Below are 25,070 nucleotides of genomic sequence, written 5' to 3'. Positions count from 1 at the left end.
TAGACTGTCCTTGCTCCAGGAATTGGTTTTACATCCTTGAAAATAAAGTTTGTTGTAGATGTTTGGATTGATTTCTGGCGTTTCTATTCTGTTCCATTGGTCTATCCATCTGCTTCTGTACCAGTACCATGCTGTTTGATTATAACTGCCCTGTAGTATGTCTTCAAATCTGGTATTGTAATGCCTCTGGCTTTGTTTTTGTTGTACAAGATTGCTTTAGCTAATTGAAATCTCCTGTGCCTCCTTATGAATTTCAGCATCATTTTTTCCAGATCTGAGAAGAATATCCTTGGTATTTTGATGAGTATCACAGAGTCTATAAATTGCTTTTGGAGAAGGGACATTTTGGTGATATTGATTCTTCCAATCCATGAGAATGGAAGATTTCTCCATTTTTTGGTATCCTCTTCTATTTCTTTCTTTAAGATTTTGTAATTCTCATTGTAGCGATCTCTGACATCCTTGGTTAAGTTTATTCCAAGATATTTGATTGTTTTTGTAGCTATTGTGAATGGCATTGGTCTTAAGAAGTTCTTTCTCAGCCGTAGCAAGAAATCCCTTTTTCAACCAGAGGAAAAATGTTATCAATTAACTGTAATTACTATGTGTTGTATTGTCAATACAAGTAATCCTTGCATTAATGCTTAGAATTTAGATGAAGTATCTTGATTCTTTGCATAGCCCAGGGATGGAGTGGGAATTTGGAGTCACTAGTGCACACACCTTATTTCTCTCATCCTTTCCATACAAAATTTGCCTTACACAGTGAAAATAGGTTTACATTGACCGAAGTCTCTCTCGTTTGTGATATTCACTCCAACACATACTTCCCTTGTAACCACAGCACTACTTAGATCGCCAGTTCTTGAGTAGGATCTGAAGGTGGCTACACCAGGAGCCTGAACAATCCAGGGTGATTCAGAGCATCTCACTGAGTGTGAGTGTGTGTGTGTGTGTGTGTGTGTTCTGCAGCAGCGTGAGTCTGGTACTTTGCCCAAGTTAGGACTCGCAAATAAACATGGAGAAGTTTACCATCACACTAAGCATACTATAACAGCCCTTTCCCGCAAACAAAAACAATAGACTCCTATTGTTCGATTCAGTGCTGGTGTTTCCCTTCATCCTGCATCAAAACTAACAGGGGTGCACGTGGTGACTTTAATCTTGTCAGAGATCCTTGAAGTACACAGTAGCATAGTATGAAAACCCTGGACTGTTTAACCACAGCGTCTGCTCTCGGAAAACGCACATGCCAAGATCTTACAAACCCACCCCAGCACCAAGTTTGGCCACCTCATTCCAAATTGGGAATATACTCTGCAGGCCTCATTGGGAGAAGCAGTAGCGTCCCCCAAGACGCCCAGGTGGGCTTCTGGTCCTCATTATCATCCTGCCCTGTTTTCTTAGTTCCAGATTCTTCGCAGAATGAAAAGTAAACGGGTGACAAAACCCCACTCAGAGAAAGCTCTGCCCAGAAGCGCAATGTCACTCTCTGGCGTCCTCCAAGGACAGCAAGGCTTTTCCCTCGCGCCAGGCCCGCTCCCCAGGCCGGCGCCCCGGGCGCAGCGGCGGCCAGACACCGCCTACTCCGAGGATTGGCTCCCGGCCGGGCGGAAGGCGGCCAGTGAGCGGGGGTCGGCGAGCGCGGGGGCGGGCAGGGGGCGGTGCCGCCTCGAGGCCCCGCCCAGGCGCGGCTCCGGCCGGGGCGCCCACGTGCCCAGCCCGCCTTGTGCAGCGCGGCAGCCGGCGCTCCTCTCTCCGCGGACCAGCGACGCGGCAGCCGGCGCTCCTCTCTCCGCGGACCAGCGACGCGGCGGCCGTCCTCCCGCGTCCCCGAGCCGCTCTGCCCGCAGTGCCCCCGCGGCGCGGCCCTAGCGCAGCCCCAGTAAGTTGGCAAGTCCGGGGCCGCAGGCGAGGGGCGGCCTGGGCACCTGGGGCCGGAGCGGGGAAGAGTGGGGCAGCGGCGGCGAGAGGGGTGCAGGCCGCTCTGGGTGGTGTCAGTTGGCTGAGCGTCCTGGCGCCTTGGGTATGAATTGCACCTGCAGCCTTCATTGTGAGTTTTGATTCGGATTGTGTTTGTCTTCTCTTTGCCCATGTCTGCAGGTTGAAGGAAATGAGTGAAGTTTGAACCTGGAAGGTCTTGTGGAGCTTCAAGAGTCACCAACGTTAAGGTTGGAAACCAAGAGTGGAGAAAAGCAGAGTCTGGGTAGATACACAAACAAGAACGAAATCATGTGTTCATTTATGACACGACCTTATGTTTCCCTGTGAACAGAGAAAGATCTGGACACCAGAATCTTTGCCTTCTTCCTGTTTTCAAAATGTGTGTGGATATGTACATTGAAATGTAGGTAGAAATGTCTATTAAAATTATATTTTGAATAAATGGACAGATGTTGTTGGCAACAAGAGGCCTGTGGAGATAATAGCCAAATATATATATATATTTATATATATTATATTATATTGATTTATATATTATATTTATATATCAATATATATAATCCATCAATATATCTTCTCACCCCAGTCACTAATCTACAGACCATTTCACCTGCAAATAAGAGACCCTGGGGAAACATACTAGTGTGTGCCCTGAGTAGGGCAGGAAGTAATTCAGAGAAATCTCATGATAGCCTTTTTTGTGACTGTTACATGCCAGTTTTGTGGATTCCAGAATTTTATGACTGCACCGTAATCATTGCATTATTATCAGAACTGGACCCCTGACGTTAAGCATTTGTCTCCCTGGGATCTCATCTCCCACATCCCTTAAGATTTGATTTCATGTCTTTATACCCAAGCCTTAGAGAGGTAAGCAGAACCCAAGCCCACCCATTACCCTAAGGCAAAAACGCTTAACCAAGGTGATCCTACCCCAGGCAAAGAGAAGATACCAACAAAGAGAAGGTACACTTTTCCAGAGATGTCAGAATACATTTGTAAATCCTCATTTCGAGTATTATGTTGCTATAAATGCTAATGTTTCAAGAATTAAATTTTAATTATTTATTTTTATTTGAAAAGTAGAGAGAAAGAGAAATTATCCATCTACTTGCTCACTCCCCCCAGAGGCCTGCTGTGGGGAGCAACTCGGACTAGACTAAGTTACTGGAATTAAGACTTATTCTATGCATCTGCTCTCCCACAATATGGCGCTGGGAGAGGAGAAAACAGCTTCTACACAGCTGCCTCCAGTTCAGCCAATAAACTGTAGGACTTGCTCCTGATTGGAGAGCAGCGTACTCGGCGTGTGGGCAGCCGAGTTAGGATTGGCGGAGGAGGACTATAAAGGAGGAGAGAGACGGCATGCACCGGGAACATCTAAGAGGAACATCTAAGGGGAACACCTGTGCAGCCCCCGAGAGAGCCGGCCGGCGGTGTGCCGCTCCCCTGTGGAAGTGGGGAAAGTGGCCAGGGGGAACCGCCCTTCCACGGAGGTGGAAGGGACAGTAGCCAACCCGGGAAGAACCAGCAGCAAACCCGGGGAGGGCCGAGCAGACGAAAGAACAGCGCAGGGTCCTGTGTCGTTCCTCCACGAAGACGGGGAGCGACATAATGGTGCCGTGACTCGGATAGGAAACCTAGGACGGATAGGAAACTTAGGAGGGAAGAAACGGGAAGAAGTGGAAAATATCGGAGAGAGAGACTAGCAAACAGCCTAGGGAAAAGCCGGACGAAAAAGGTGCCGGAAAAAGCTATTGAAAGCCTAGGCATAGACTCAGATACGGACTACGGGGGGAAGCTGGGAGAAATCTCTAAGGTCGAAAGCGAAAATGAAAGCTAGAACAAACAGACTCGGATACGGACTGTGGAGAGAGGCCAGGAGAAATGAGGGAGGAGTATTGTTGGAGGAAAGCTTGGGGAAATATACCGGGTAGAGAAAAATGTTAGGGAAATTGAAGCCGCGGGGGGCAGGCCGAGGCGGAGACGAGAGCCACTTTGGGATTCGTCGAGTTAGCCTGGGAATAAGGGGCGAAAAGTTAAAACCAGAAGCGGAAACGTAAGCCAGGTTGGAATCCGTCTGATTAGCCCGGGGAGCAAAGGACGGGAAGCCAAATCGTGGGGCGGAAACGTGAGCTGGGTTGAATTCGCCAGGTTAGCCCAGGGAACTTAGATTGAATACTAGTGGCGGAGATGTGAGCTGGGGCTGTGGGACTCACGGAGGCTGCCGCGCGCAGAGAAAGCGTGCGGGGCACAAGTAGATAGGGAACGCGGGGCTAGCATGGAGACCGCGGAGTGCGCGCGCGAAGCCAAGCCGCGCAAAGCCGGGAAGCCGCGCAGATGAGAGAGGCGCGGGCTGAAGTGGCTCAGAGCCGGGAAGCTGCCGAGAAGCAGCCTCGGGGCGGGTGCCGGGAAGCTGCAGGGATAAGAGAAACAGAAGTTTAGAAGTAAAATGAGAGAAATAGGAATGCTGGTAGATAGAAGTAAAATAGGAGAAATAGGAATGCCCGGAGATAGTGAAATAGAGAAAGGCCTCCCCACAATACCGCAATGAGAAGGCTTGGATTCGGTCTGCCTGATTAGTAAGGCGGTAAGCACCAGCAGGCAGCTCGACCAGAGTGTGAGCTGCAGGTCACCGAAGATAGGCACGAATCAACACCAATAAGCCTCCCCACAATATGGCAATGAGAAGGCTTGGATTCGGTTTGCCTGATAGGGCTTGTAAGCACCTGCAGGCAGAGCAGAGCATGCGCTGCAGGGCACCGAACTCAGGCACGCATCAGCGCCTAAAAACCTCCTCACAACATGGCAAAGAGAGGACCCGGATTCGGTTTGCCTGATTGATAGGACTTGTAAGAACCTGTGGCAACTCTAGCAAGCAGAGCAGAGTGTGTGCCGCAGGGCACCGAAGACAGGCGCGTATCAACACCAAAAAATAAAAAGAAAGGGGGATCTGTGGGGAGCAACTCGGACTAGACTAAGTTACTGGAATTAAGACTTATTCTATGCATCTGCTCTCCCACAATATGGCGCTGGGAGAGGAGAAAACAGCTTCTACACAGCTGCCTCCAGTTCAGCCAATAAACTGTAGGACTTGCTCCTGATTGGAGAGCAGCGTACTCGGCGTGTGGGCAGCCGAGTTAGGATTGGCGGAGGAGGACTATAAAGGAGGAGAGAGACGGCATGCACCGGGAACATCTAAGAGGAACATCTAAGAGGAACACCTGTGCAGCCCCCGAGAGAGCCGGCCGGCGGTGTGCCGCTCCCCTGTGGAAGTGGGGAAAGTGGCCAGGGGGAACCGCCCTTCCACGGAGGTGGAAGGGACAGTAGCCAACCCGGGAAGAACCAGCAGCAAACCCGGGGAGGGCCGAGCAGACAAAAGAACAGCACAGGGTCCTGTGTCGTTCCTCCACGAAGATGGGGAGCGACATAATGGTGCCGTGACTCGGATATGAAGCCTAGGCAGGGTTTAGTGTCGTTCCTCCATGAAGAGGGGGAGCGACAGCCTGCAGTAACAGGGACTGACACATACCAAAGATAAGAGTAAAGAATTCAATATGGATCCGTCATGTGGGTGGTAGGGACCCAAGCACTTGAGACATCACCTGCTGCCTTCTAGGATACACATTAGCAGGAAGATGAATTTGGAAGTTGAGTAGTCAGGACTCAAACCAACCACTCTGAAATGGGATGTAGGTGTCCAAGCAGTGTTTTATCTGCTGCCAAAGCACCTATCCAAAGAATCACTTTCATGGGCTAGAGTTGTGGTGCAGCTAGTTAAAAGTTAAACAGAGGGCTAGTTTAAGTCCCTGGAGCTCCCTTTCCAATCAACCATTCCGCAAATGTGCCTAGATGGCAGCAAATTATGGCTCAAGTAATTGGCCCCTGCCACCAGTGTGGAGACTTGGTGGAATGCCTGGCTCTTGGCTTTGACTTGGCCTACTCTGTCCCTAGCTGTTGTAGCTATTTGGGGAATGAAGCAGTAAGTGGAAGATCTCTCCCTCTTTCTCTCTCTCTCCCTCTTCTCTCTCCATCACTGTGCCTCTCAGAAAAATAAGTCATTTTAGAAAAGATTCACTTTAAGAATTTTTAAATTGTTGTTCCATTGATCTCTGTTCCCATAACCACTGAGAGTGCATCAACTGGCAAACTTTTCAGGACACCTGTTATACTGAAGACTGGGTAAGGAAATTATGGGATATGTACACCATGGAATACTACACAGCAGTAAAAAGAAAATGAAATCCTGTCATTTGCAACAAAATGAATGAAACTGGAAAACATCATACTTAGTGAAATAAGCCACTCCCAAAGGAACAAATACCATATGGTCTCCCTGACCTGTGATAACTAATAGAGCACCTAAAAGGCAATCTGTAGAAGTGAAATTGACACTCTGAGAAGCAATGACTTTGAACAGCCTTTGTCTTGAATATAGAAGAACAGTTTTTTCTCATACTATTTGTTGAACTTTTAGCATAGAGATGATCATATGTGTATAAAGTTAATTAAAATATATCTTAGTAAAAAATAAGAGTAGGAATAAGAGAGGGAGGAGGAAGGGGATTGGGAGTGTGGTTGGAGCATGGGTGTGGTGGGAAGAATCACCATGTTCCTAAAGTTGTGACTGTTAAACGTGTGAAGTTTGTAACTTTAAAATTGTATGGTTCTGCATACATTCCTATGGACCTACTTCTAAGGATACAGTTTAAAAACTTGCTATGTGACCCCAAATCCCCTTAAGCTGAGTGGTAAAAATAGCATTTTAAGTGTTAAATTGAGCATATGGACAGGATTAAGTGTTAAAGTGATCATATAAATAGGATTAAGTGCTTCATACTAATAATAAATAGAATTAAAAAGAAGTGATTGCTCCAACATGGGGAGCCGTCCATACAACAGACTCATTGAATGATAATCACTTTAAATAGCACTCTGACCTCAAAAATCAGCCCTTAAGGCATTCTGGTCTGGCTGAAAAGCCCACGAGAGCATTTCAGGCATGGAAAGGCAAGACACTGTGGCAAAAAGTGTCCTACATGAAGGACCTCTGTGACTGAGAGCCTAGTGGAAAGAAATGGTCATCAAAGAAGGCATTACTTTTCTCTGAAGGGAGGCGAGAACCTCTACTTTTCTTATGGCCCTGTATAAATACTGACAGTTTGTGGTCACAAAAGGCCTGGGCAGCTCATGTCAAGAGCCTCAGGTGATCACTGATGTCAGACATAAGAGTGTTAATTATTAGCAACAGGAGTTGCTGTGCAGTAACTTCCCATGCATGACCTCTGTCCTCAAAAAGTAGTATTATGAGGCCGGCACCGCGGCTCACTAGGCTAATCCTCCGCCTAGCAGTGCCGGCACACCAGGTTCTAGTCCCGGTCGGGGCGCCAGATTCTGTCCCGGTTGCCCCTCTTCCAGGCCAGCTCTCTGCTGTGGCCAGGGAGTGCAGTGGACGATGGCCCAGGTGCTTGGGCCCTGCACCCCATGGGAGACCAGGAAAAGCACCTGGATCCTGGCTCCTGCCATCGGATCAGCGCGGTGCACCGGCCGCAGCACGCCGGCCGCGGTGGCCATTGGAGGGTGAACCAACGGCAAAGGAAGACCTTTCTCTCTGTCTCTCTCTCTCACTGTCCACTCTGCCTGTCAAAAAAAAAAAGTAGTATTATGAGTGTTAATAGTAGACCATCAAAAATATTTTTCATTTTAATGTATTAGGTGAAGGATATTCTGCCTCATAAACTATATTTATGTCTAAGTGTTCACAAAAGATGTATCATTCTTGGGTTCTTCTTCAAAGTTAATTAAGTTCCTTAAGAAAAAAGAATGCTTAAAAATTTAAAAAAATTTCAGAAAAGTTTACTTTTATTGAAAAAAAAAAAGATAGTACAGAGAACAGGGCACTACTTTTTTGGACTGGTGCCTACAATATGGCTTTCCACTTGACATACACCCAAATAGGTAGATAAAGTGAACTCAGCATTTTCATGTTATCACCCTATATACTTTGAGTGCATTAAGTTGTCACAAGCTTATTTGATAATAAACTTATTCATAAAATTAAAGGACACATCTCACTGTTTTCCCTACAATTTTATAAATGATTTCCAAAATATCTGTCTAGGAAAGAGCAAAAATCAGTCTGAATAAAAAATGTTAGATGTGAATCCCTGACTCAAACTCAGACATTCTTAATTCTTAAGTATCTGCAATAAAATAACAAAAAGTGTGGGTAAAATACATTTTTAGAGTTTGTTATTATCTGATATTATGGTAATCAAAACCCTACAGTGCATGTTTTGAAATTATATTGAGTACATTTTCTTTTTTCAAAACTCTCCACTTTCAGTGACCTGTGAACACTAGATTCTCTTCGGAGAGGTATTCTGACCAAGGACAGGATGAATAGTGAGTATATTGTAATAGGAATCAAGGTAACTTTCGAATGTCCCTGGCTGATATTTGTCACCATCAAGGGTCTTTGATGGTGTGTCTAATGACCATACTCAGAAGATGCTGTGTTCATCCAGCAGGCGTCACCAAATTGATTCCTTATGAATGTGGATGAACAGTTCTGCTTCTGCAGGGAAGGATTCTTGCTGCTGTTCAAGGAAAACTGGAGAGATGAGTCTGGGTTGGTGTCCTGGTGTCAAGGACAATTTATGAGACGATGCAATGGTGAGAGAAGAAATGAAGTTTTATTTGAGTAAGAAACAGAGAAGCTCCCTGCAAAGGGAAGGGCCTGGTGAAAACGAGACCAAGCCACTGAGGTCTCACAGTCTAGGGGTATTTGTATGTCTTTAACACATTCTTTTCAAATGGCAAAGGCAGTTATACATTAGCTATTGTGAAAGCAGGGGTAGTCCCAATGGAACCTTTTCTAACTTGTTTTTGTCAAAACTTGTTGACAAACAAGGCTAAAGAAAAACCAAGTGATTATATTAATTGATGAAAAAACAGTAAAGAATTCAGTGCCAATTCGTGAGTTAAATAAAAACCTTCCTACTTACAAGCTTCCTCCAACTTATGAGGAGCACCTATTAAAAACCTACAACAAACATCATAGTTAATGGTGAGACTAACTGCTTTTTTAATAAGATGGAGAATAAGACAAGAATGTATTTCTCTACATTGTGCTGCAAGTTCCAGCCATATTAATAAGGCAATTAAGAGATGTAAATGATATGCAAGTTAAAAAGAGAGAAATTAGGGGATAGCGCTATGGTGTAGCATGTTGAAGCCCTGGCCTGAAATGCTGGAATCCCATATGGGCGACGGTTCAAAACCCAGCTGCTCCACTTCCTGTCTAGCTCTCTGCTATGGCCTGGGAAACAGAAGATGGTCCAGGTCCTTTTGCCCCTGCACCCACGTTGGAGACCTGGAAGAAGCTCCTGACTCCTGATTTTGGATTGGCACAGCTCCGGCTATTGTGGCCATCTGGGGAGTGAACCAGCTGATGGAAAACCTCTCTGTCTCTACCTCTCTTTGTAACTCTGTCTTTCAAATAAATAAAATAAATCTATAAAAAGAGAGAGAGAGAAGTGAAACTGTTTCTATTTGCAGAAGATGCAGATCTCTACAGAGAAAGTTCCAAGGAAGATTTTTAAAAGATTTATTTGTTTAGGCCGGCGCCGCGGCTCAATAGGCTAATCCTCCGCCTTGCAGCGCCGGCACACCAGGTTCTAGTCCCGGTCGGGGCCCCAGATTCTGTCCTGGTTGCCCCTCTTCCAGGTCAACTCTCTGCTGTGGTCCAGGAGTGCAGTGGAGGATGGCCCAAGTGCTTGGGTCCTGCACCCCATGGGAGACCAGGAGAAGCACCTGGCTCCTGCCTTCGGATCAGCGCGGTGCACCGGCAGCAGCGCGCAGGCTGCATTGGCCATTGGAGGGTGAACCAACGGCAAAAGGAAGACCTTTCTCTCTGTCTCTCTCTCTCTCTCTCACTGTCCACTCTGCCTGTCAAAAAAAAAAGAGATTTATTTGTTTATTTGAAAGAGAGAGTTACAAAGGCAGTGAAGGAGTAGGAGAAGGAGAGAAATCTTCCATCCACAGGTTCACTCCCCAAATGGCCGTAATGGCCAGAGGTGGGCTGATCTGAAGCCAGGAGCCTGGAGCTTCTTCCAGGTCTCCCCTGTGGGTGCCGGGGCCCAAGGACTTGGGCCATCATCTACTGCTTTCTCAGGCCATAGCAGAGAGCTGGATCAGAAGTAGAGCAGTCAGGACTCAAACCAGTGCCCATATAGGTTGCCAGCATTGCAGGCAGCAGCTTTACCCACTACACTAAAACACCAGCCCCTCAAGGAATATTTTTGCATAGTTCAAATTTATGGGTTAATTAGGGTCATGGGCTACATATTGATGATGAACATAGGCCAGCGCCATGACTCAATAGGCTAATCCTCCGCTTTGCAGCGCCGACACACCGGGTTCTAGTCCTGGTTGGGGCGCCGGATTCTGTCCCAGTTGCCCCTCTTCAAGGCCAGCTCTCTGCTGTGGCCAGGGAGTGCAGTGGAGGATGGCCCAAGTGCTTGGGTCCTGCACCCCATGGGAGACCAGGAGAAGCACCTGGCTCCTGCCATTGGATCAGCACGGTGCGCCGGCCACGGCGGCCATTGGAGGGTGAACCAACGGCAAAGGAAGACCTTTCTCTCTGTCTCTTTCACTGTCCACTCTGCCTGTCAAAAAAAAAAAAAAAGAAGAAGAAGAAGAAGAAGAAAGAAAGAAAAAGGAAAAAAAAGAATATATAGCAAATTTTTGTGTAGACATAGACAAAGTTTAAATAGAAATGGGAAAAACCTAGAATACCCAAAAAAATAATCCTGAGAAAGAAGAGTAAATTCAGATAAATCACTCCTCCCAAGATTGAGATTTACTACATAACCACAGATGCAGAGTAACAGAATGGAAACCAAAAATAACAGAAATGAGACCCAGAAACAGATCCACACACACATCAAATTTGTTTTTCATAAAGGAGCAAAAGAAATTAAATGCGAGAGAGAGACATTTCAGTAAATGGTATTGGAGTAGTTGGACATTCCTAGAAAAACAAAATTCAAACAAACTATAACCAAACCTTGCACTTTAGAAAACATTTTGCTCAGTATGGATCATGGAATTAAATGTAAGATATAAAATTATAAAACTTCTAAGAAAAATAGGAGATGACATCTGAGAACTAGAACTATGCAAAGAGTTCTTAGACTTAATAGTGAAATAAAGCATAATTCATAAAATAATAAAATGGTTAGTTGGACTCCATCACACTTTAAAAAATTTTTTTCTGTGAATAAGATGAAAATTAAAGTTACTGATAGGGAAAAATTTTTTGCAAATCACGTGTGTTACAGCTTATATCCATGACACACAAAGATGTCTCAAAACTAAACATTTAAAAAGCCCAATTAGAAAATGAACAAAAGATATGAATAGATATTTCACAGAGAGGATACACAGCTAGCAAATCAATACACAAAAAAAGATAATAAGAAATGCAAACTTACATACTAAAATATCACTCTATAAAACTATAAGAATGCCTAAAGTAGAATAACAGAAAATGCTGGTGAGAATTCAAAAAAACTAGTACTCCTATGTTGCTTGTGGAAGAGCTAAATGCCCCCCACTTTGGAAAACAGTTGGGCAATGTCTTATAAAGCTTATTATACACACACACACACACACACACACACACACACAAACCACACAATTATCCTCTGACTCTGCAATTGCAGCCTTCAGCATGTAATCCTGAGAAATGAAAACTTATGCATGAGTGAAGAAACTTGAACATAATTGTTTACAGTAGCTTTACTCATTAAAACCTCAAGCTAGAAATTAACCAAATATCCTTCAGTGAATGAACAGCTAAACACACTGATATGTGCATGACATGGACTACCACTCAAGGATAAAAGGTGCCAATTGTTGATACCTAAACCAACTTAGCTGAACAAAAAGGGTACACAGAGTAGGGGGAAAACCAATCTCAAAGGGATCATATTCCAGTATTTCTCATATTTAACATACATGAAAATACAATTTATAGAACTAGAAAATAAGTTAGTAGTTGTCAGATTAAAGGGTAGAGTAGAAGGTGTAGCTTATAAAGGATAACAGGATGAATCTAGGGGGATAGGAAAGGATCTGAGTTATAGTGGTGGCTAAGTGAAGCTGCATGGGATACAGTTGTATGGAGCTATGTGCACAAATGCACACAATTGTATATTTGGTGAAATAAGAACAATATCTGATGCAATATTCAAAATTCATGGTTCTGTTGTTATATTCGTATCAAAATTTGGAATTGTGCATGATGTTATCCTTGGGAGAGGCTGAATGAAGTTTGTATATTTCTTCAAACTTCCTGTGAATCTGTACTATTCCAAAATAGAAAGCTAAAAAAAAGAAAAAGCCCAACAAGGTAATAAAATTGGAAAGAAATAAGACTAGCTGAAGAGACACAATCTTTGAGGATGTTTAGCATAATAGCTCAGATGCCCATACCCCCCATCACAGTGTCTGGATTTGAGTTGTGGCTCCACCCTCAATTCCAGCTTCTTGCTAATGTGCACCTTGAATCAGAGGTGATGACCAAAGTAGTTGGGTCTTGCCACCCAAAAAAGGGCAAACTGGGTTCAATCTCTAGCTCCTGAATGTGGCACAGTGCCTGCCATTGTGGTGCTTTGAGAAGATGAGAGAACTCTGTCTCTGCTTTTCAGAATGAATGAATTAATGAATATGCATATGAATTAATAAAAAGACATAAATTCAGGACACCAGATAGTACGTTACCTTTATGCAAAACAGAGCTAAAAGATCTATAGATCTATGCTTCCATATCTCACACACACACACACACACACACACACACACATATAATGAAAACCTGGGCCTTTTTAATTTTCTGTATATTGTTTTCTAAATTTCTTTTCTAAAAAGAAATTATTATCAAAATGTTCATTAGAAGGCACTGTAAATCAATTGTAGAGTCATCTGTAGAATAGCCTGATGGAGAAAAGAGACCCAATTGTTAAGTACATATTTTAGATAGTCTTTACCTAAAAGGTCCGTATACAGGGAACAACTGATGGTCTCGGGTTTGAAGTCCAACCAGCACCCAAGACTGAAGAAGTGGCTGGGAAAGCCCTGGTCTTTGGGGGAGAAATCTTTCACAGATGGTAGTGTACACTGTCACTGATGCCATAGTAAAATGTCCAGTGCAGTTGTACTTTGGTAGGTCTTCTGAATCCCATTTTGGCTGCAATACAGTAGCTTTGAAAAACTGAAAATGTTTCTATTATGATTGACTTGAGCTGTTAAAATATTTTAAATCTTCTGCAAAATCCAATATCGAAATCGCTGTTCTATCTCTATATTATCCCCAAGCATACCTTTTTAAAATCAATCGACAGCTTTCACTTGACCCAGAAAGAAAGAACAAAGAGCAGGGTGCCTGTCACCTTGATGAGACCAGCCAGGTGCTGTGCCAGATGAGGGAATCCAAGACTAAGAAGCACAGTCTCTGCCTTCATGGAGCCAGTGCTCCAGCTAAGAAACTTCAGACAGCAATCAAACTGATAAAATCCCCTGAATAAATTATAACCAAGAAGTAGCAGTGAGAATTACCCAACTCTGTAACTACCTGGCATGATTATTTATATGAAATGAAAATTGGAGAGAAACATAATCAAATATATTGTGTTCCTTGGGGAAAGGACAGATTTTTCTTTGCATGTCAAAGTCTTTTTCTCTGGAAAAACAACGGGAGCAAAAAAAGGCAATGAACAAAAGGAACACTAAGAATTTATTTGGCTGGACATTTTGTACTGCTTCCCAGTTTTCAAGAGATAGCCTATTTTTTAAAGGTTTTATTTAATGAATACAATTTTTCATGATTACAGCTTTTAGGTGTATAGTGTTTCTTCAACCCATTCCCACCCTCCCACCTGCATTCCCATCCCACCTCCCACACCCCCTCCTGTTCCATTTTGCATTAAGATTTGTTTTAATTGACTTTATATACAGAAGACCAACTCTTTACTAAGGAGAGATTTCAACTATTTACACCCACACAGACACACAAAGTATAAAGTACAGTTTGAAGACAAGTTTTACCATTAACTCTCATAGTACACTTCATTAAGGACAGAGGTCCTACATGGGGAGTAAGTGCACAGTGGCTCCTGTTGTTGATTTAACAACTGACACTCTTTATTTATGACTTCAGTGATCATCCGAGGCTCTTGACATGAGCTGCCAAGGCTACGCAAGCCTTTTGAGTTCACAAACTCCATCAGTTTTTAGACAGGGTCATATGCAAATTGGAAGTTCTCTCCTCCCTAGAGAAAAGTACATCCTTCTTTGATGGCCCCTTCTTTCCACTGGGGTCTCACTCACAGAGATCCTTCATGCAAAACTGTTTTTGCCACTATGTCTTGGCTTTCTATGCCTGAAATGAGGAGATAGCCTATTAAGTCACATGAGCTCAGGGAAACTCTTCAGACAGCCTAAAAATAATTATGTTGTTTAACATTACCCAATTCTGTCTCTGAGTTCCATTCAGTAAAGCTAAAACATAGCATAGAAGCTGCTCCAAAATCAAGCAACACTGTGTTTTGATGAATTGAATCAAAAACATACAGACTTAATTCTCTTTATAATACATGTGAGCTTAAAAAGCAAGTGTAACAGTAATTACCAAAACATACTCTAAGAAAAGCTTGGTCCAACATGTTTCTCAATCAAGCTCAAATTATTTTCATTTAACTCCACAATGAATTCTAGTAAAAACTTGGCACAGTGTTGAATTTAATTTTACCCATTTGAATATTTCATTTAAGGACACCCTTTATTTTAATACCAAAGCTTTATTTTTAATATCCAAGCTTCATTGAATTGAATATTTTCTATTGAACACCTGGAACTGAAAAAAGCCTATATTCGTATTTACTAATTTAAATAGAAGTGAAGTCGCATATACTTCCTTCCTTCAGGGATAACTGAGTGGGAGAAAAAAGTTGTATCAAATCAACTGTTGTATTTCTGTTCCAAAGAAGGAAATTTAATAATATGTATCTTGCCATATTATACATAGATTTGCTGCAGAGTTTCGCTTATGGATTTTTTTCTACACATTGGCTTGATTGATCCTTATTTCAGATGAAGCTGTTGAAGAGCTGAGACTGTGTAACTTGCATCTGTAGCTGTTTAGAAAGCCCATAATTTCCGACAAATTGGGTTTACCTCTATGCAATCATATTAAGAGAATATACAAATAATTATAATTCTTACATTTATTTTGAAACACCTCAAAGCCCCAATAATTCTTTTTTATTTTATAACAAACTTTAAGTGCCAGCCTATATAGACTTCTTTTCGGAATTTCATAGCTATTCCCTTACTTTTGCAAAATGAGGTTATCATCCTTAACATTAAATTTAAGGAAAACCCCTATACTAGTGTGTTTCCCTAATTGTGTTATTTATTGTCAGTCTAACATTTATTTTCAGGATCACAACAAAATACTGTTAACCCTCTGAGGCAGAAAATCTGTCATCAGTGGGCCTCTAAATAAGAAAATGCACACTACCCTGAACTGCCGCATCTTGATATTTGCTAGAATGAGGTGTTTGTGGTACGTGGAGCAAAGCTGATTAGTTTCCAGGCATTCTAGCTAGTAGACATTGACAGTCTGTGTTTCCCCTTAGGTGGTTGCCTAAGAAGTTTGAACTAAACGATCACAAGAATTGCTCAACATAACAAATTTGTCAACTGGTTTTTGACACCTGCGTCAACGCCAGGTGGATTGCAGCTCACTAGCCACACCCCTCCACACAGTGTCTCATGTTGCTTATTGCAGGACTGTCAGGTGTAACAATTTATTTTCAACTCAGTTTTGTTTAAATATTTGTCCTCTTTGTATTATATTCTCTTTACCCTCAAACCTAGCCATAGAAATGTCCTTTTAGTCTTTCAGAAGAAAGTAAGCAGAAAATTAGAGATAAGGCAATATTAGAAAAATTGACGTTTTAAATAACCCTTCTACTTTACTTTTATATTTTTACAAGCTTGCGACACATTTCTTCTTATTGAAAGATGTCTTTGACAAATGGTTAATTACTGTCTTTTTTTTAACTTTTATTTAATGAATATAAATTTCCAAAGTACAGCTTATGGATTACAATGGCTTCCCCCCCATACCGTCCCTCCCACCCGCAACCCTCCCCTTTCCCACTCCCTCTCCCCTTCCATTCACATCAAGATTCATTTCCTATTCTCTTTTTTTTTTTTTTTTTGACAGGCAGAGTGGACAGAGAGAGAGAGAGAGAGAGACAGAGAGAAAGGTCTTCCTTTTGCCGTTGGTTCACCCTCCAATGGCCGCCGCGGCCGGCGCGCTGCGGCCGGCGCACCGCGCTGATCCGATGGCAGGAGCCAGGAGCCAGGTGCTTCTCCTGGTCTCCCATGGAGTGCAGGGCCCAAGCACCTGGGCCATCCTCCACTGCACTCCCTGGCCACAGCAGAGGGCTGGCCTGGAAGAGGGGCAACCGGGACAGAATCCGGCGCCCCGACCGGGACTAGAACCCGGTGTGCCGGCGCCGCTAGGCGGAGGATTAGCCTAGTGAGCCGCAGCGCCGGCCTCATTTCCTATTCTCTTAATATACAGAAGATCAGTTTAGTATACATTAAGTAAGGATTTCAACAGTTTGCTCCCACACAGAAACATAAAGTGAAAAATAATAGATGATTTTTAAATGATGATGAAATCAGATCAGACCTATTGTCATGTTTAATCCCAGTGAGAGTCAAGTTGTGAATTGATAATTTCTTTTTTTTTTTACAGAAGATCAGTTTAGTATACATTAAGTAAAGATTTCAAAAGTTTGCACCCCCATAGAAACACAAAGTGAAATATACTGTTTGAGTACTCGTTATAGCATTAAATCTCAATGTACAGCACACTAAGGACAAAGATCCTACATGAGGAGTAAGTGCACAGTGACTCCTGTTGTTGACTTAACAAATTGACACTCTTGTTTATGGCATCAGTAATCACCCTAGGCTCTTGTCATGAGCTGCAAAGGCTATGGAAGCCCCCTGAGTTCACTGACTCTGATCATATTTAGACAAGGCCATGGTCAAAGTGGAAGTTCTCTCCTCCCTTCAGAGAAAGGTACCTCCTTCTTTGATGACCCGTTCTTTCCACTGGGATCTCACTCGTGGAGATCTTTCATTTAGGTTTTTTTTCCCCCCCAGTAATTACTGTCTTTCTATCTCTCCATCCACAGTTTTACTAACATCTATGAAACCCCAGTGTTAAGGACAGGTTGTCCTAAGTATTGAAATCCTGTGTTTGTCTTATGGGAAGCACATTTGAAGCAGGTACTGCTCTCATGATGACCTTCCACCATGACCTACAGGACATTTGCCACCTTCATTACAAGAGCAGTGATGTGGTCAAAGAAATCCCTGGAGTATAATACATTTCTTATCTCCTGATGCTTTCAGTATCCTCTTTGATTTTTGATAATTTGATTATAATATGTCTGAGTGAGCTCCTCTTTGGATTGAGTTGTATTGAAAACCTCTGAGCTTCCATTACCCGCATGTTTTCATCTTTCCACAGATTTGGGGGAATTTTTAGGCCATTATTATCTTAAATATGATGGACTTTTTGTCTCTATTCTCCTTCTAAAAATCCTCATTTGAAATATTTTGTTCTCTTAATGGTATCCCCTAATTCTCTTAGGCCCTCTTCATTCTTTCTCATTTTGCTCCCCTAACTGGATGATTTCAAATGTTCCATCTTTGAGTTGAGTTATTTTCTTTCACTTGATTAAATCTACTGTTGAAGCTTTTCTATTACAATTTTTATTTCAGTTATTGTATTTTTTTAATAAAAAAAAGAATTATTTGGGGACTGGCACCATGGCTCACTTGGCTAATCCTGCAGCACCAGCATCCCACATGGGCGCCGGGTTCTAGACCTGGTTGCTCCTCTTCCAGTCCAGCTCTCTGCTGTGGCCCAGGAGGGCAGTGGAGGATGGCCCAAGTGCTTGGGCCCTGCACCCACATGGGAGATCAGGAGGAAGTACCTGGCTCCTGGCTTCGGATCGGCGCAGCACTGTCTGTAGTGGCCATTTGGGGAGTGAACCAATAGAAGGAAGACCTTTCTCTCTCTCTCTCTCTCTCTCTCTCTCTCACTGTCTATAACTCTGCCTGTCAAATAAAAAAAAATTTATTTATTTGAAACAGTTACAGAGAGAGGTAGAGCCAGAGAAAGAGAGAGGTCTTCCGATCTGCTGGTTCACTCCCCAAATGACAGCAATGGCCAGTGCTGAGCTGATCCACAGCCAGGAGCCAGGAGCTTCTCCAGGTCTCCCATGCAGATGCAGGGGCCCAAGTATTTGGGCCATCTTCTACTGTTTTCCCTGGCCATAAGAGAGAGCTGGACTGGAGGACTAGAACAGGCACCCATATAGGATGCCGGTGCTGCAGGCTGGGGCTTTAACCCACTGCGCCACAGCGCTGGCCCCGTTATTGTATTTCTTAAACCTAGGATGTCTATTTGTTTTTGTTTGTATTTCTTTGCCAAATTTCTCATTTTGTTCAGGAATTGTTTTCCAATCTTAATTTCATGTCCATCTTTTCTTTTAGTTCCCTGAACTTAGGAGGATTATTTTGAATTCTTTGTTCTCATTTCATGGATCTTTTCTTCAGGATCCATTATCAATCCATTAGTTTCTTTTTCTTTTGTGATGTTGCTTTTTTTTTTGCTAATAACAATTTTCTCTAACAAATAAAGCTTAGTTATGTCAAGACCTGAAATGCCTCTGATTTATTCCTTGGCCTTAGAAAAATACAGATGATTACTTATGTCTGGATTCCTTAGGATCTGTTTTCAATGGGGTCAAACTTTTGGTACTTGAAGGACTTAAAGTTTTCTGTAATAAAGTTCAATGATGACAAAAAAAAATTTATACCAGGTAGCAGTATGAGCAAAAGTACTGAAGAGGAAGTGATTATATTGTTTGAAGGGAACATATAGAAAGAGGTAAGGAAATAAGATTTATTCATATTGAAGAGTGATTGTAAATATAGTTTTGTTGAGGACAAAATAAGGGAGAATCTTAGCCAGTTGCTGTGTTCTGTAGAACTGAATGAATCATGTTGCTAGGCAATATATCTACAACTTAATCACCTGAGAGACAAAAGTAGGAAGGGTTTGCCATTTCCCTTTGCCATCTGCAGTCTCAAATAAAAGTTTTCAAAGATTGAGTGTTAGAAGAGAACTATGAGTGTAACCAAGAAAGGTCTTGGGAGCCATCAATTTATCTGGTGGTAAGTCATTCAAGAGTTTACCTCTGAAGGAGAGAGGTGGGGTGGGCATTTGTTACACTGGTTAAGTTACTACTTGGAATGCTTGGTTCAGGTCCTGGCACCACTTCCAATTCCAGTTGCCTGCTAATGCACTCCCTGGGAGCTGGCAGGTGATGGCTCAGAGACTTGGGTCTCTGCCACTCACACAGGAGTCCTGGGCTGAGTTCCCCATTCCTGGTTTAGCTCTGGCTGATTCAGTTATTTTGGAAATTAACCAGGAGATGGAAGATCTCCTCTCCTCTCCTTTCCAATCTTCTCTCCTCTCCTTTCCCCCTACTCCTCTCCACTCCCCCCATCTCCTCCTTTTCAAATAAATAAAAATAAATTTAAAAAGAAATGAAGCACTAGTATTTGTGCAAACATGAATGTGTGCACAAGCACACACACACACACACACACTTACTATGGGAAGTAATACTGATCAGTCTCTTTTAGATTCCTCATTGCAAATTTCACTTTCTTTGGTCATTTTTTTCCTATTCCTTCAAATATGCTAGTCGTTCTTAATCTCATTATTTTAATAATATTACTTTAGTTACGTGATGAAGACTGTGGGTACTCCGAAAAGATAAGTATAGACATTTTATATGTAAAATATTAAATGCAATTTTATACTGTCCTAAAATGTATCTTTGCCCCAAATGCTGTTCATAAATTTATACTCCACATCATTAATTTATTGAAGCCTGTATCAGCCACCTGTGTTTCTAAGTATGTAGCATAGTGTTTGAAGATTTTTTGATTTATTAATATTTTTAATCAAAAACAAAGCAACAAATCAATATAGCAAGCCAGGTGCTATGTTGCACCAGATTTCTTATTTTCACAAACACATAATAGTAATTTATATTAATGAGATCATATTTTTATATATGCATTTCTGTATGAATTCTGTATGTTTATTTTTATTTCTGAGATTAATGTATTTGAAGGACAATACCAGGAGCTGGGTAATTTATAAACCTATAATGCTAGTAATTTTGATGCTTCTGTACCACTACAACATTACCTCCCACAAAGCATTCCTTCTTTCCTTTGGGGTACACTGATTTTCTTTTCCTTTACAAAGGTACCCTGTTTTATTTTCAGTATTATCCTATCTCCCACAGTTACTTTCCTAGATAGTTAGATTTCATTTCATTTTATGTGGCCAGAGGCTTTGAAAAATGTTATTTTTCAAATGAGTATAATCAAATGTAAATATCATTGAGTAACATCTCTCAATCCAAGGTACACGCCCTTCTATTCCACTGTTGTTTGTTGTTTCATTGAATGAGGATATTCCTTACAATGCATACTATATATTTGGAGGACAATTGGTGCTTTGACAGTTTTCACTTTAACAAGATTAAATGAATATAGGAAAATAAATTATTTGTTACATTGAAGTATATACTAAGTACCATGTAGAAAAAATATGCAAGTGTGTGTGTGTGTGTGTGTGTGTGTGTGTTGAGAGAAAGAGAGAGATTGTATCTTTTACATTTGTTTCCTGGATGATGTGATTAAGTAATTTTTCATTTGAAATTGAAAGGAAGAACTATTTATATCTATTCCAATTCATTGTGTATAAATATTCATCAAAACAAGGTATGTTCACTTTTCCAATAAGACCTTTCTAAAATTTTCATTGCAGAAATGTCTATACTTACGAGAGGTCTTTGAAAGGTTAATGGAAAATGTTTATAATGAAAAAACTATGCATAAGTTTCAAAATTTTTTGTACCAAAATAACATCTTTTAATTCCATCTTCTTTTTTTTTCTTTTAATTCCATAAACTTTTTGAAATTCTCTCATCTTCATGTGTTTGGACAACATTGTAGAGAATCCAGGTATCCAATTAAGTACAATGTTTGTCCACACAACCTGTGCCCAATTGTCATGCTTCTGTACATCCACATTCTGATTGTGCCTCATCAACGTTAAGGAGAAAATCTGGTGCAGTATGTTGATTCATGTGTTGAGCCAAACAATAAGCCATTTTAACCCACTCCTTGTTGTTTCTTCTCCATGTTCACCTGCTCATAATACCACCCCTGACTCTCTCCTGATTTTTATTTGTTCTTTTAGTTCTGCTGCTCTGATGTACTGACTCTGTCAGAAGACACACCATTAAAGGTCAGGCTGCAGACAACCAAGTCAAAGGGAGGAGACAGCCCAGGGGTGCCTGCTGCACTCCCCTCCTTTGCTCTCAGGCACAGCTCCACATGGCTGTGGCAGAAGTCCTGGTGCATGTGAGAATCACTCTCCTGACACTCTGGCTGGGAGTGTTTCCCTTCATTTCTGGATGGCCCCAGAAGGGGCACTCTCAATATCACAGCCACCCAGAAGTCGTAATACCCTTGAGGATAACTGGCACTGGGAAAGGTATGAAGACTCCAGGCTGGCTCTCCTATAGCCTGCACTTTGGGGGCCAGAGACACATTATCCACATGAAGGTGAAAAAGCTTTTAGTGTCCAGACACTTCCCTGTGTTCACCTACACAGACCAGGGAGCCCTCCAGGAGGATCAGCCTTATGTCCAGAGTGACTGCTACTATCATGGCTATGTGGAAGGAGAGCCAGAGTCCATTGTTGCTCTTAGCTCCTGTTTCGGGGGCTTTCAAGGAATGCTACAGATAAGTGACAGTGTATATGAAATGAAGCCCAAAAGATTTTCTGCCACACATGAGCATCTGATTTATAGACTACATTACAATGAGACAGAATTGCCATCCATGAAATGTGGGTTAACAGAAGAACAGATAGCACAGCAACTGGTGTTTCACAAGACTAATAATGTCCCTCTCAAGCAAAGCAACTATGAGGGCTGGTGGACCCACAGATGGTTTATAGAATTTGCAGTGGTTGTAGACCATCAACGATTCCTTCACCGTGACAATAATGCCTCTTGGGTACTACTGGAAGTATTACTAGTTCTAAATGAAATAAATGCCTTTTATAGTGCCATGGACGTTGATTTGGGTTTATCTGGACTTGAGATTTGGAATCAAGGCAACCTCCTGCAAGAAAATGACATGGAAAAATTTTTGATATCCTTTTGTCAGTGGAAGAGAATGGCCATTAATAACCGAATACAACATGATATTTTACATCTATTTATAAAGCAAAATTTCGGTATATATCTTGGCCTAGCATATATTGGAACAATATGCCATCAAGATTACAACTGTGGAGTTGACAAGTTTGAGGTAGATGAATTGTTTCCATTTGCACATGTTGTGGCACATGAGATTGGTCATAATTTGGGGATGGTGCATGATGACCATGCATGTACATGTGGGAAGAGCACATGTATAATGTTTCCAGCAGAAAATGACTCAAGAACATTTAGCAACTGCAGTTATGCTTCCTTGTATGAAATATCATCTAGAACATTCTGTATGCGCAATCTACCTTACCTCTTAAAAAAAGAAAGGCAATGTGGCAATGGTGTGGTTGAAGAAGGAGAGGCATGTGACTGTGGATCCTTACAAATGTGTACTAAAGATCCCTGTTGTTTGACAAACTGCACCCTGAGACCTGGAGCTGTTTGTGGTTTTGGGCTTTGTTGCAAGGACTGCCAGTTCAGAGCATCAGGTGAATTGTGTAGAGAAAAGGAGAATGAATGTGATCTTCCGGAGTGGTGCAATGGAATTTGGCATGAGTGTCCAGAAGATGTATATAAGCAGAATGGATACAAATGCTTAGACATTGGGTTTTGCTACAAAAAGACATGTAATGTTCGTGATGAACAGTGTAGACAAATTTTTGGCAAGAAAGCTAAGAATGCTAATCAGAAGTGCTACAGAGCAGTGAATACCTTGGGTGACCGTTTTGGTAACTGTGGTAATGATAGCGGATCATATATAGGATGTAATATCGCGGATATTCTGTGTGGAAGAATTCAGTGTGAGAATGTAACAATAATCCCCTATTTGAAGGAACATACTACTGTGCATTCGAGTCACATCAGTGGCCATGAGTGCTGGGGCACCGACTACCATTTTGGGATGCCCATACCTGACATTGGTGATGTGAAAGATGGTACAGAATGTGGTGAAAAACGTATGTGTGTCCACAAGAGGTGTGTCCCTGTGACACGTGCAACACATCTTTGTTCAGAAAAAAAGTGCCATAAGCATGGAGTATGTAACAATAAAGACCACTGTCATTGCAACTCTAACTGGGCCCCCCCTAGCTGTGCAAAAGAAGGTAATGGAGGTAGTGTAGATAGTGGCCCACCCCCTCACAGAAGACTGACAAAACGTAGAGTGTGGAATTACCTGAGATTAATTTTCTGGTTTCCTTTTTGGCTTTTTTGTTGTTGCTTGTTGATTTTGCTTTGGACAAAGAGAAAAACATCTACGGAGGAAGAGAAAAAGATGGACGCTCCACCTGTGAGAAGGCAGGGTGCTGCGGCTTCACCTGAGAGAGGCCAGGATGTTGAGGCTCCGCCTGAGAGAGGCCAGGATGTTGAAGCTTTGCCTGAGGAAGGGCAGGATGATGCAACGGCACCTGAGGAGGAGCAGGATGATGCAGCTGCACCTGAGGGAGAGCAGGGTGTTGAGGCTTTGCCTGAGGGAGAGCAGGGTGTTGCAACTCCACCTGAGGGAGAGCAGGGTGTAGCAACTCCACCTGAGGGAGAGCAGGGTGTAGCAACTCCACCTGAGGGAGAGCAGGGTGTTGAGGCTTTGCCTGAGGGAGAGCAGAGTGTTGAGGCTTTGCCTGAGGGAGAGCAGGGTGTTGCAACTCCACCTGAGGGAGAGCAGGGTGTTGTGGCTTCACCTGAGGAAGAGTAGAATGTTCAAAATCCACATGAGATGGAAGAGGAAAAATTCATGATTCCAGAAAATAACCCAAATCCTAGTGGAATTTCCCTTGTATTCATTTCTGCTGTACTGGCTGTAGAAATGTCCTTGCATGTGTCAGAGAAGATTAAAGAATGTCTAGCTATCCATTATGTCACCCAATCATGAACAAAAGCTAATAAATGAAGGTTAAATCATAGTATGTTCCTACTTTTCATTAATTTAAGAAATTTTGAAAGTTTATTTTTCATAGAATAAGCCTCTTTGTGTTTCCTTACTAAAGGCACTGCCAAGGACAGGGTGGGTGTGGGTTCATTTGCTGTCTCCAAATTCTGAACCTCCTTCCCCTTTTCATCATGCTTTGCCACAAGGAAATGGGAAATGATGAACTGCATTTCTGATGTGCCGATCCCCATGTTGGTTTCTGGCTATAGAGGAGGAACTCGAGAGCATCTGCAAACCCAATAGAACTTTTTGATTGCTCTTTATGTTGGTGTTGCCTCAATACCAGCTTTTACGTTGGCAGCAGCGGTAGCTTTCAGTCTGCACATTAACACTACCCAAACACATTTACCAACTGCCGGAGCCTACAGTTTCATTGGGCCCAGAGATCCCAGCAGCAACTGAAAAACATGTCCTCAAAGTTCCCAGTTGCAGGTCTTTGAGCTCCCACCAGATTCTACCAGGTTGGCTGTGTTCTGTTCAGAAGTTCTAGGCTCAAGTAATCCAGTCTCTTCCCTTTGATCTCCAGTCCTACAAATGATCGCTACATCTTTGGGTTAGAAGCTAGTGGTTATCACACTGGTGTGGGTTCTCATTTATGACTGATCTCTCAGTGATACAGAACTCATCTGGGAACAGTGAAGAAGACAAGGAGGAGCCAGACAGCAGAAGGACTTAATTTTTCTTACCACTGCTCTCTACCATCGTGGAGAATGACTTAACAAAAATAGAACATCTTC

At 42.4% G+C, this 25,070-nt stretch overlaps 1 protein-coding gene across 2 annotated transcripts; it reads left to right on the top strand.

The window, feature by feature from the left end:
- The first annotated feature begins 1,690 nt into the window (after positions 1-1,690).
- LOC100338964 (disintegrin and metalloproteinase domain-containing protein 20) lies at positions 1,691-24,307 on the top strand. Of its 2 annotated transcripts, XM_051842592.2 has the most exons (3): positions 1,691-1,885; positions 2,104-2,347; positions 21,389-24,307. In XM_051842592.2, exon 3 carries the CDS (start codon positions 21,526-21,528, stop codon positions 24,097-24,099), a length of 2,574 nt encoding a protein of 857 aa, XP_051698552.1. In that variant the 5' UTR covers positions 1,691-1,885; positions 2,104-2,347; positions 21,389-21,525; the 3' UTR covers positions 24,100-24,307. The 2 variants fall into 2 exon arrangements, with proteins under 2 accessions (XP_051698552.1, XP_008249335.1); XM_008251113.4 differs by lacking the exons at positions 1,691-1,885; positions 2,104-2,347 and adding an exon at positions 18,764-19,278.
- Positions 24,308-25,070: the final 763 nt, after the last annotated feature.

Source organism: Oryctolagus cuniculus, chromosome 2 (assembly GCF_964237555.1).
Source record: "Oryctolagus cuniculus chromosome 2, mOryCun1.1, whole genome shotgun sequence".
Taxonomy (NCBI): Eukaryota; Metazoa; Chordata; class Mammalia; order Lagomorpha; family Leporidae; genus Oryctolagus; species Oryctolagus cuniculus.
The sequence above is the reverse complement of the archived record's forward strand: the minus strand, read 5'-3'. Positions and strand labels throughout refer to the sequence as shown.

Coding starts and splice junctions, on each gene's coding strand:
- LOC100338964 (XM_051842592.2), top strand. CDS start 21,526: ATGGCTGTGGCAGAAGTCCTGGTGCATGTGAGAATCACTCTCCTGACA.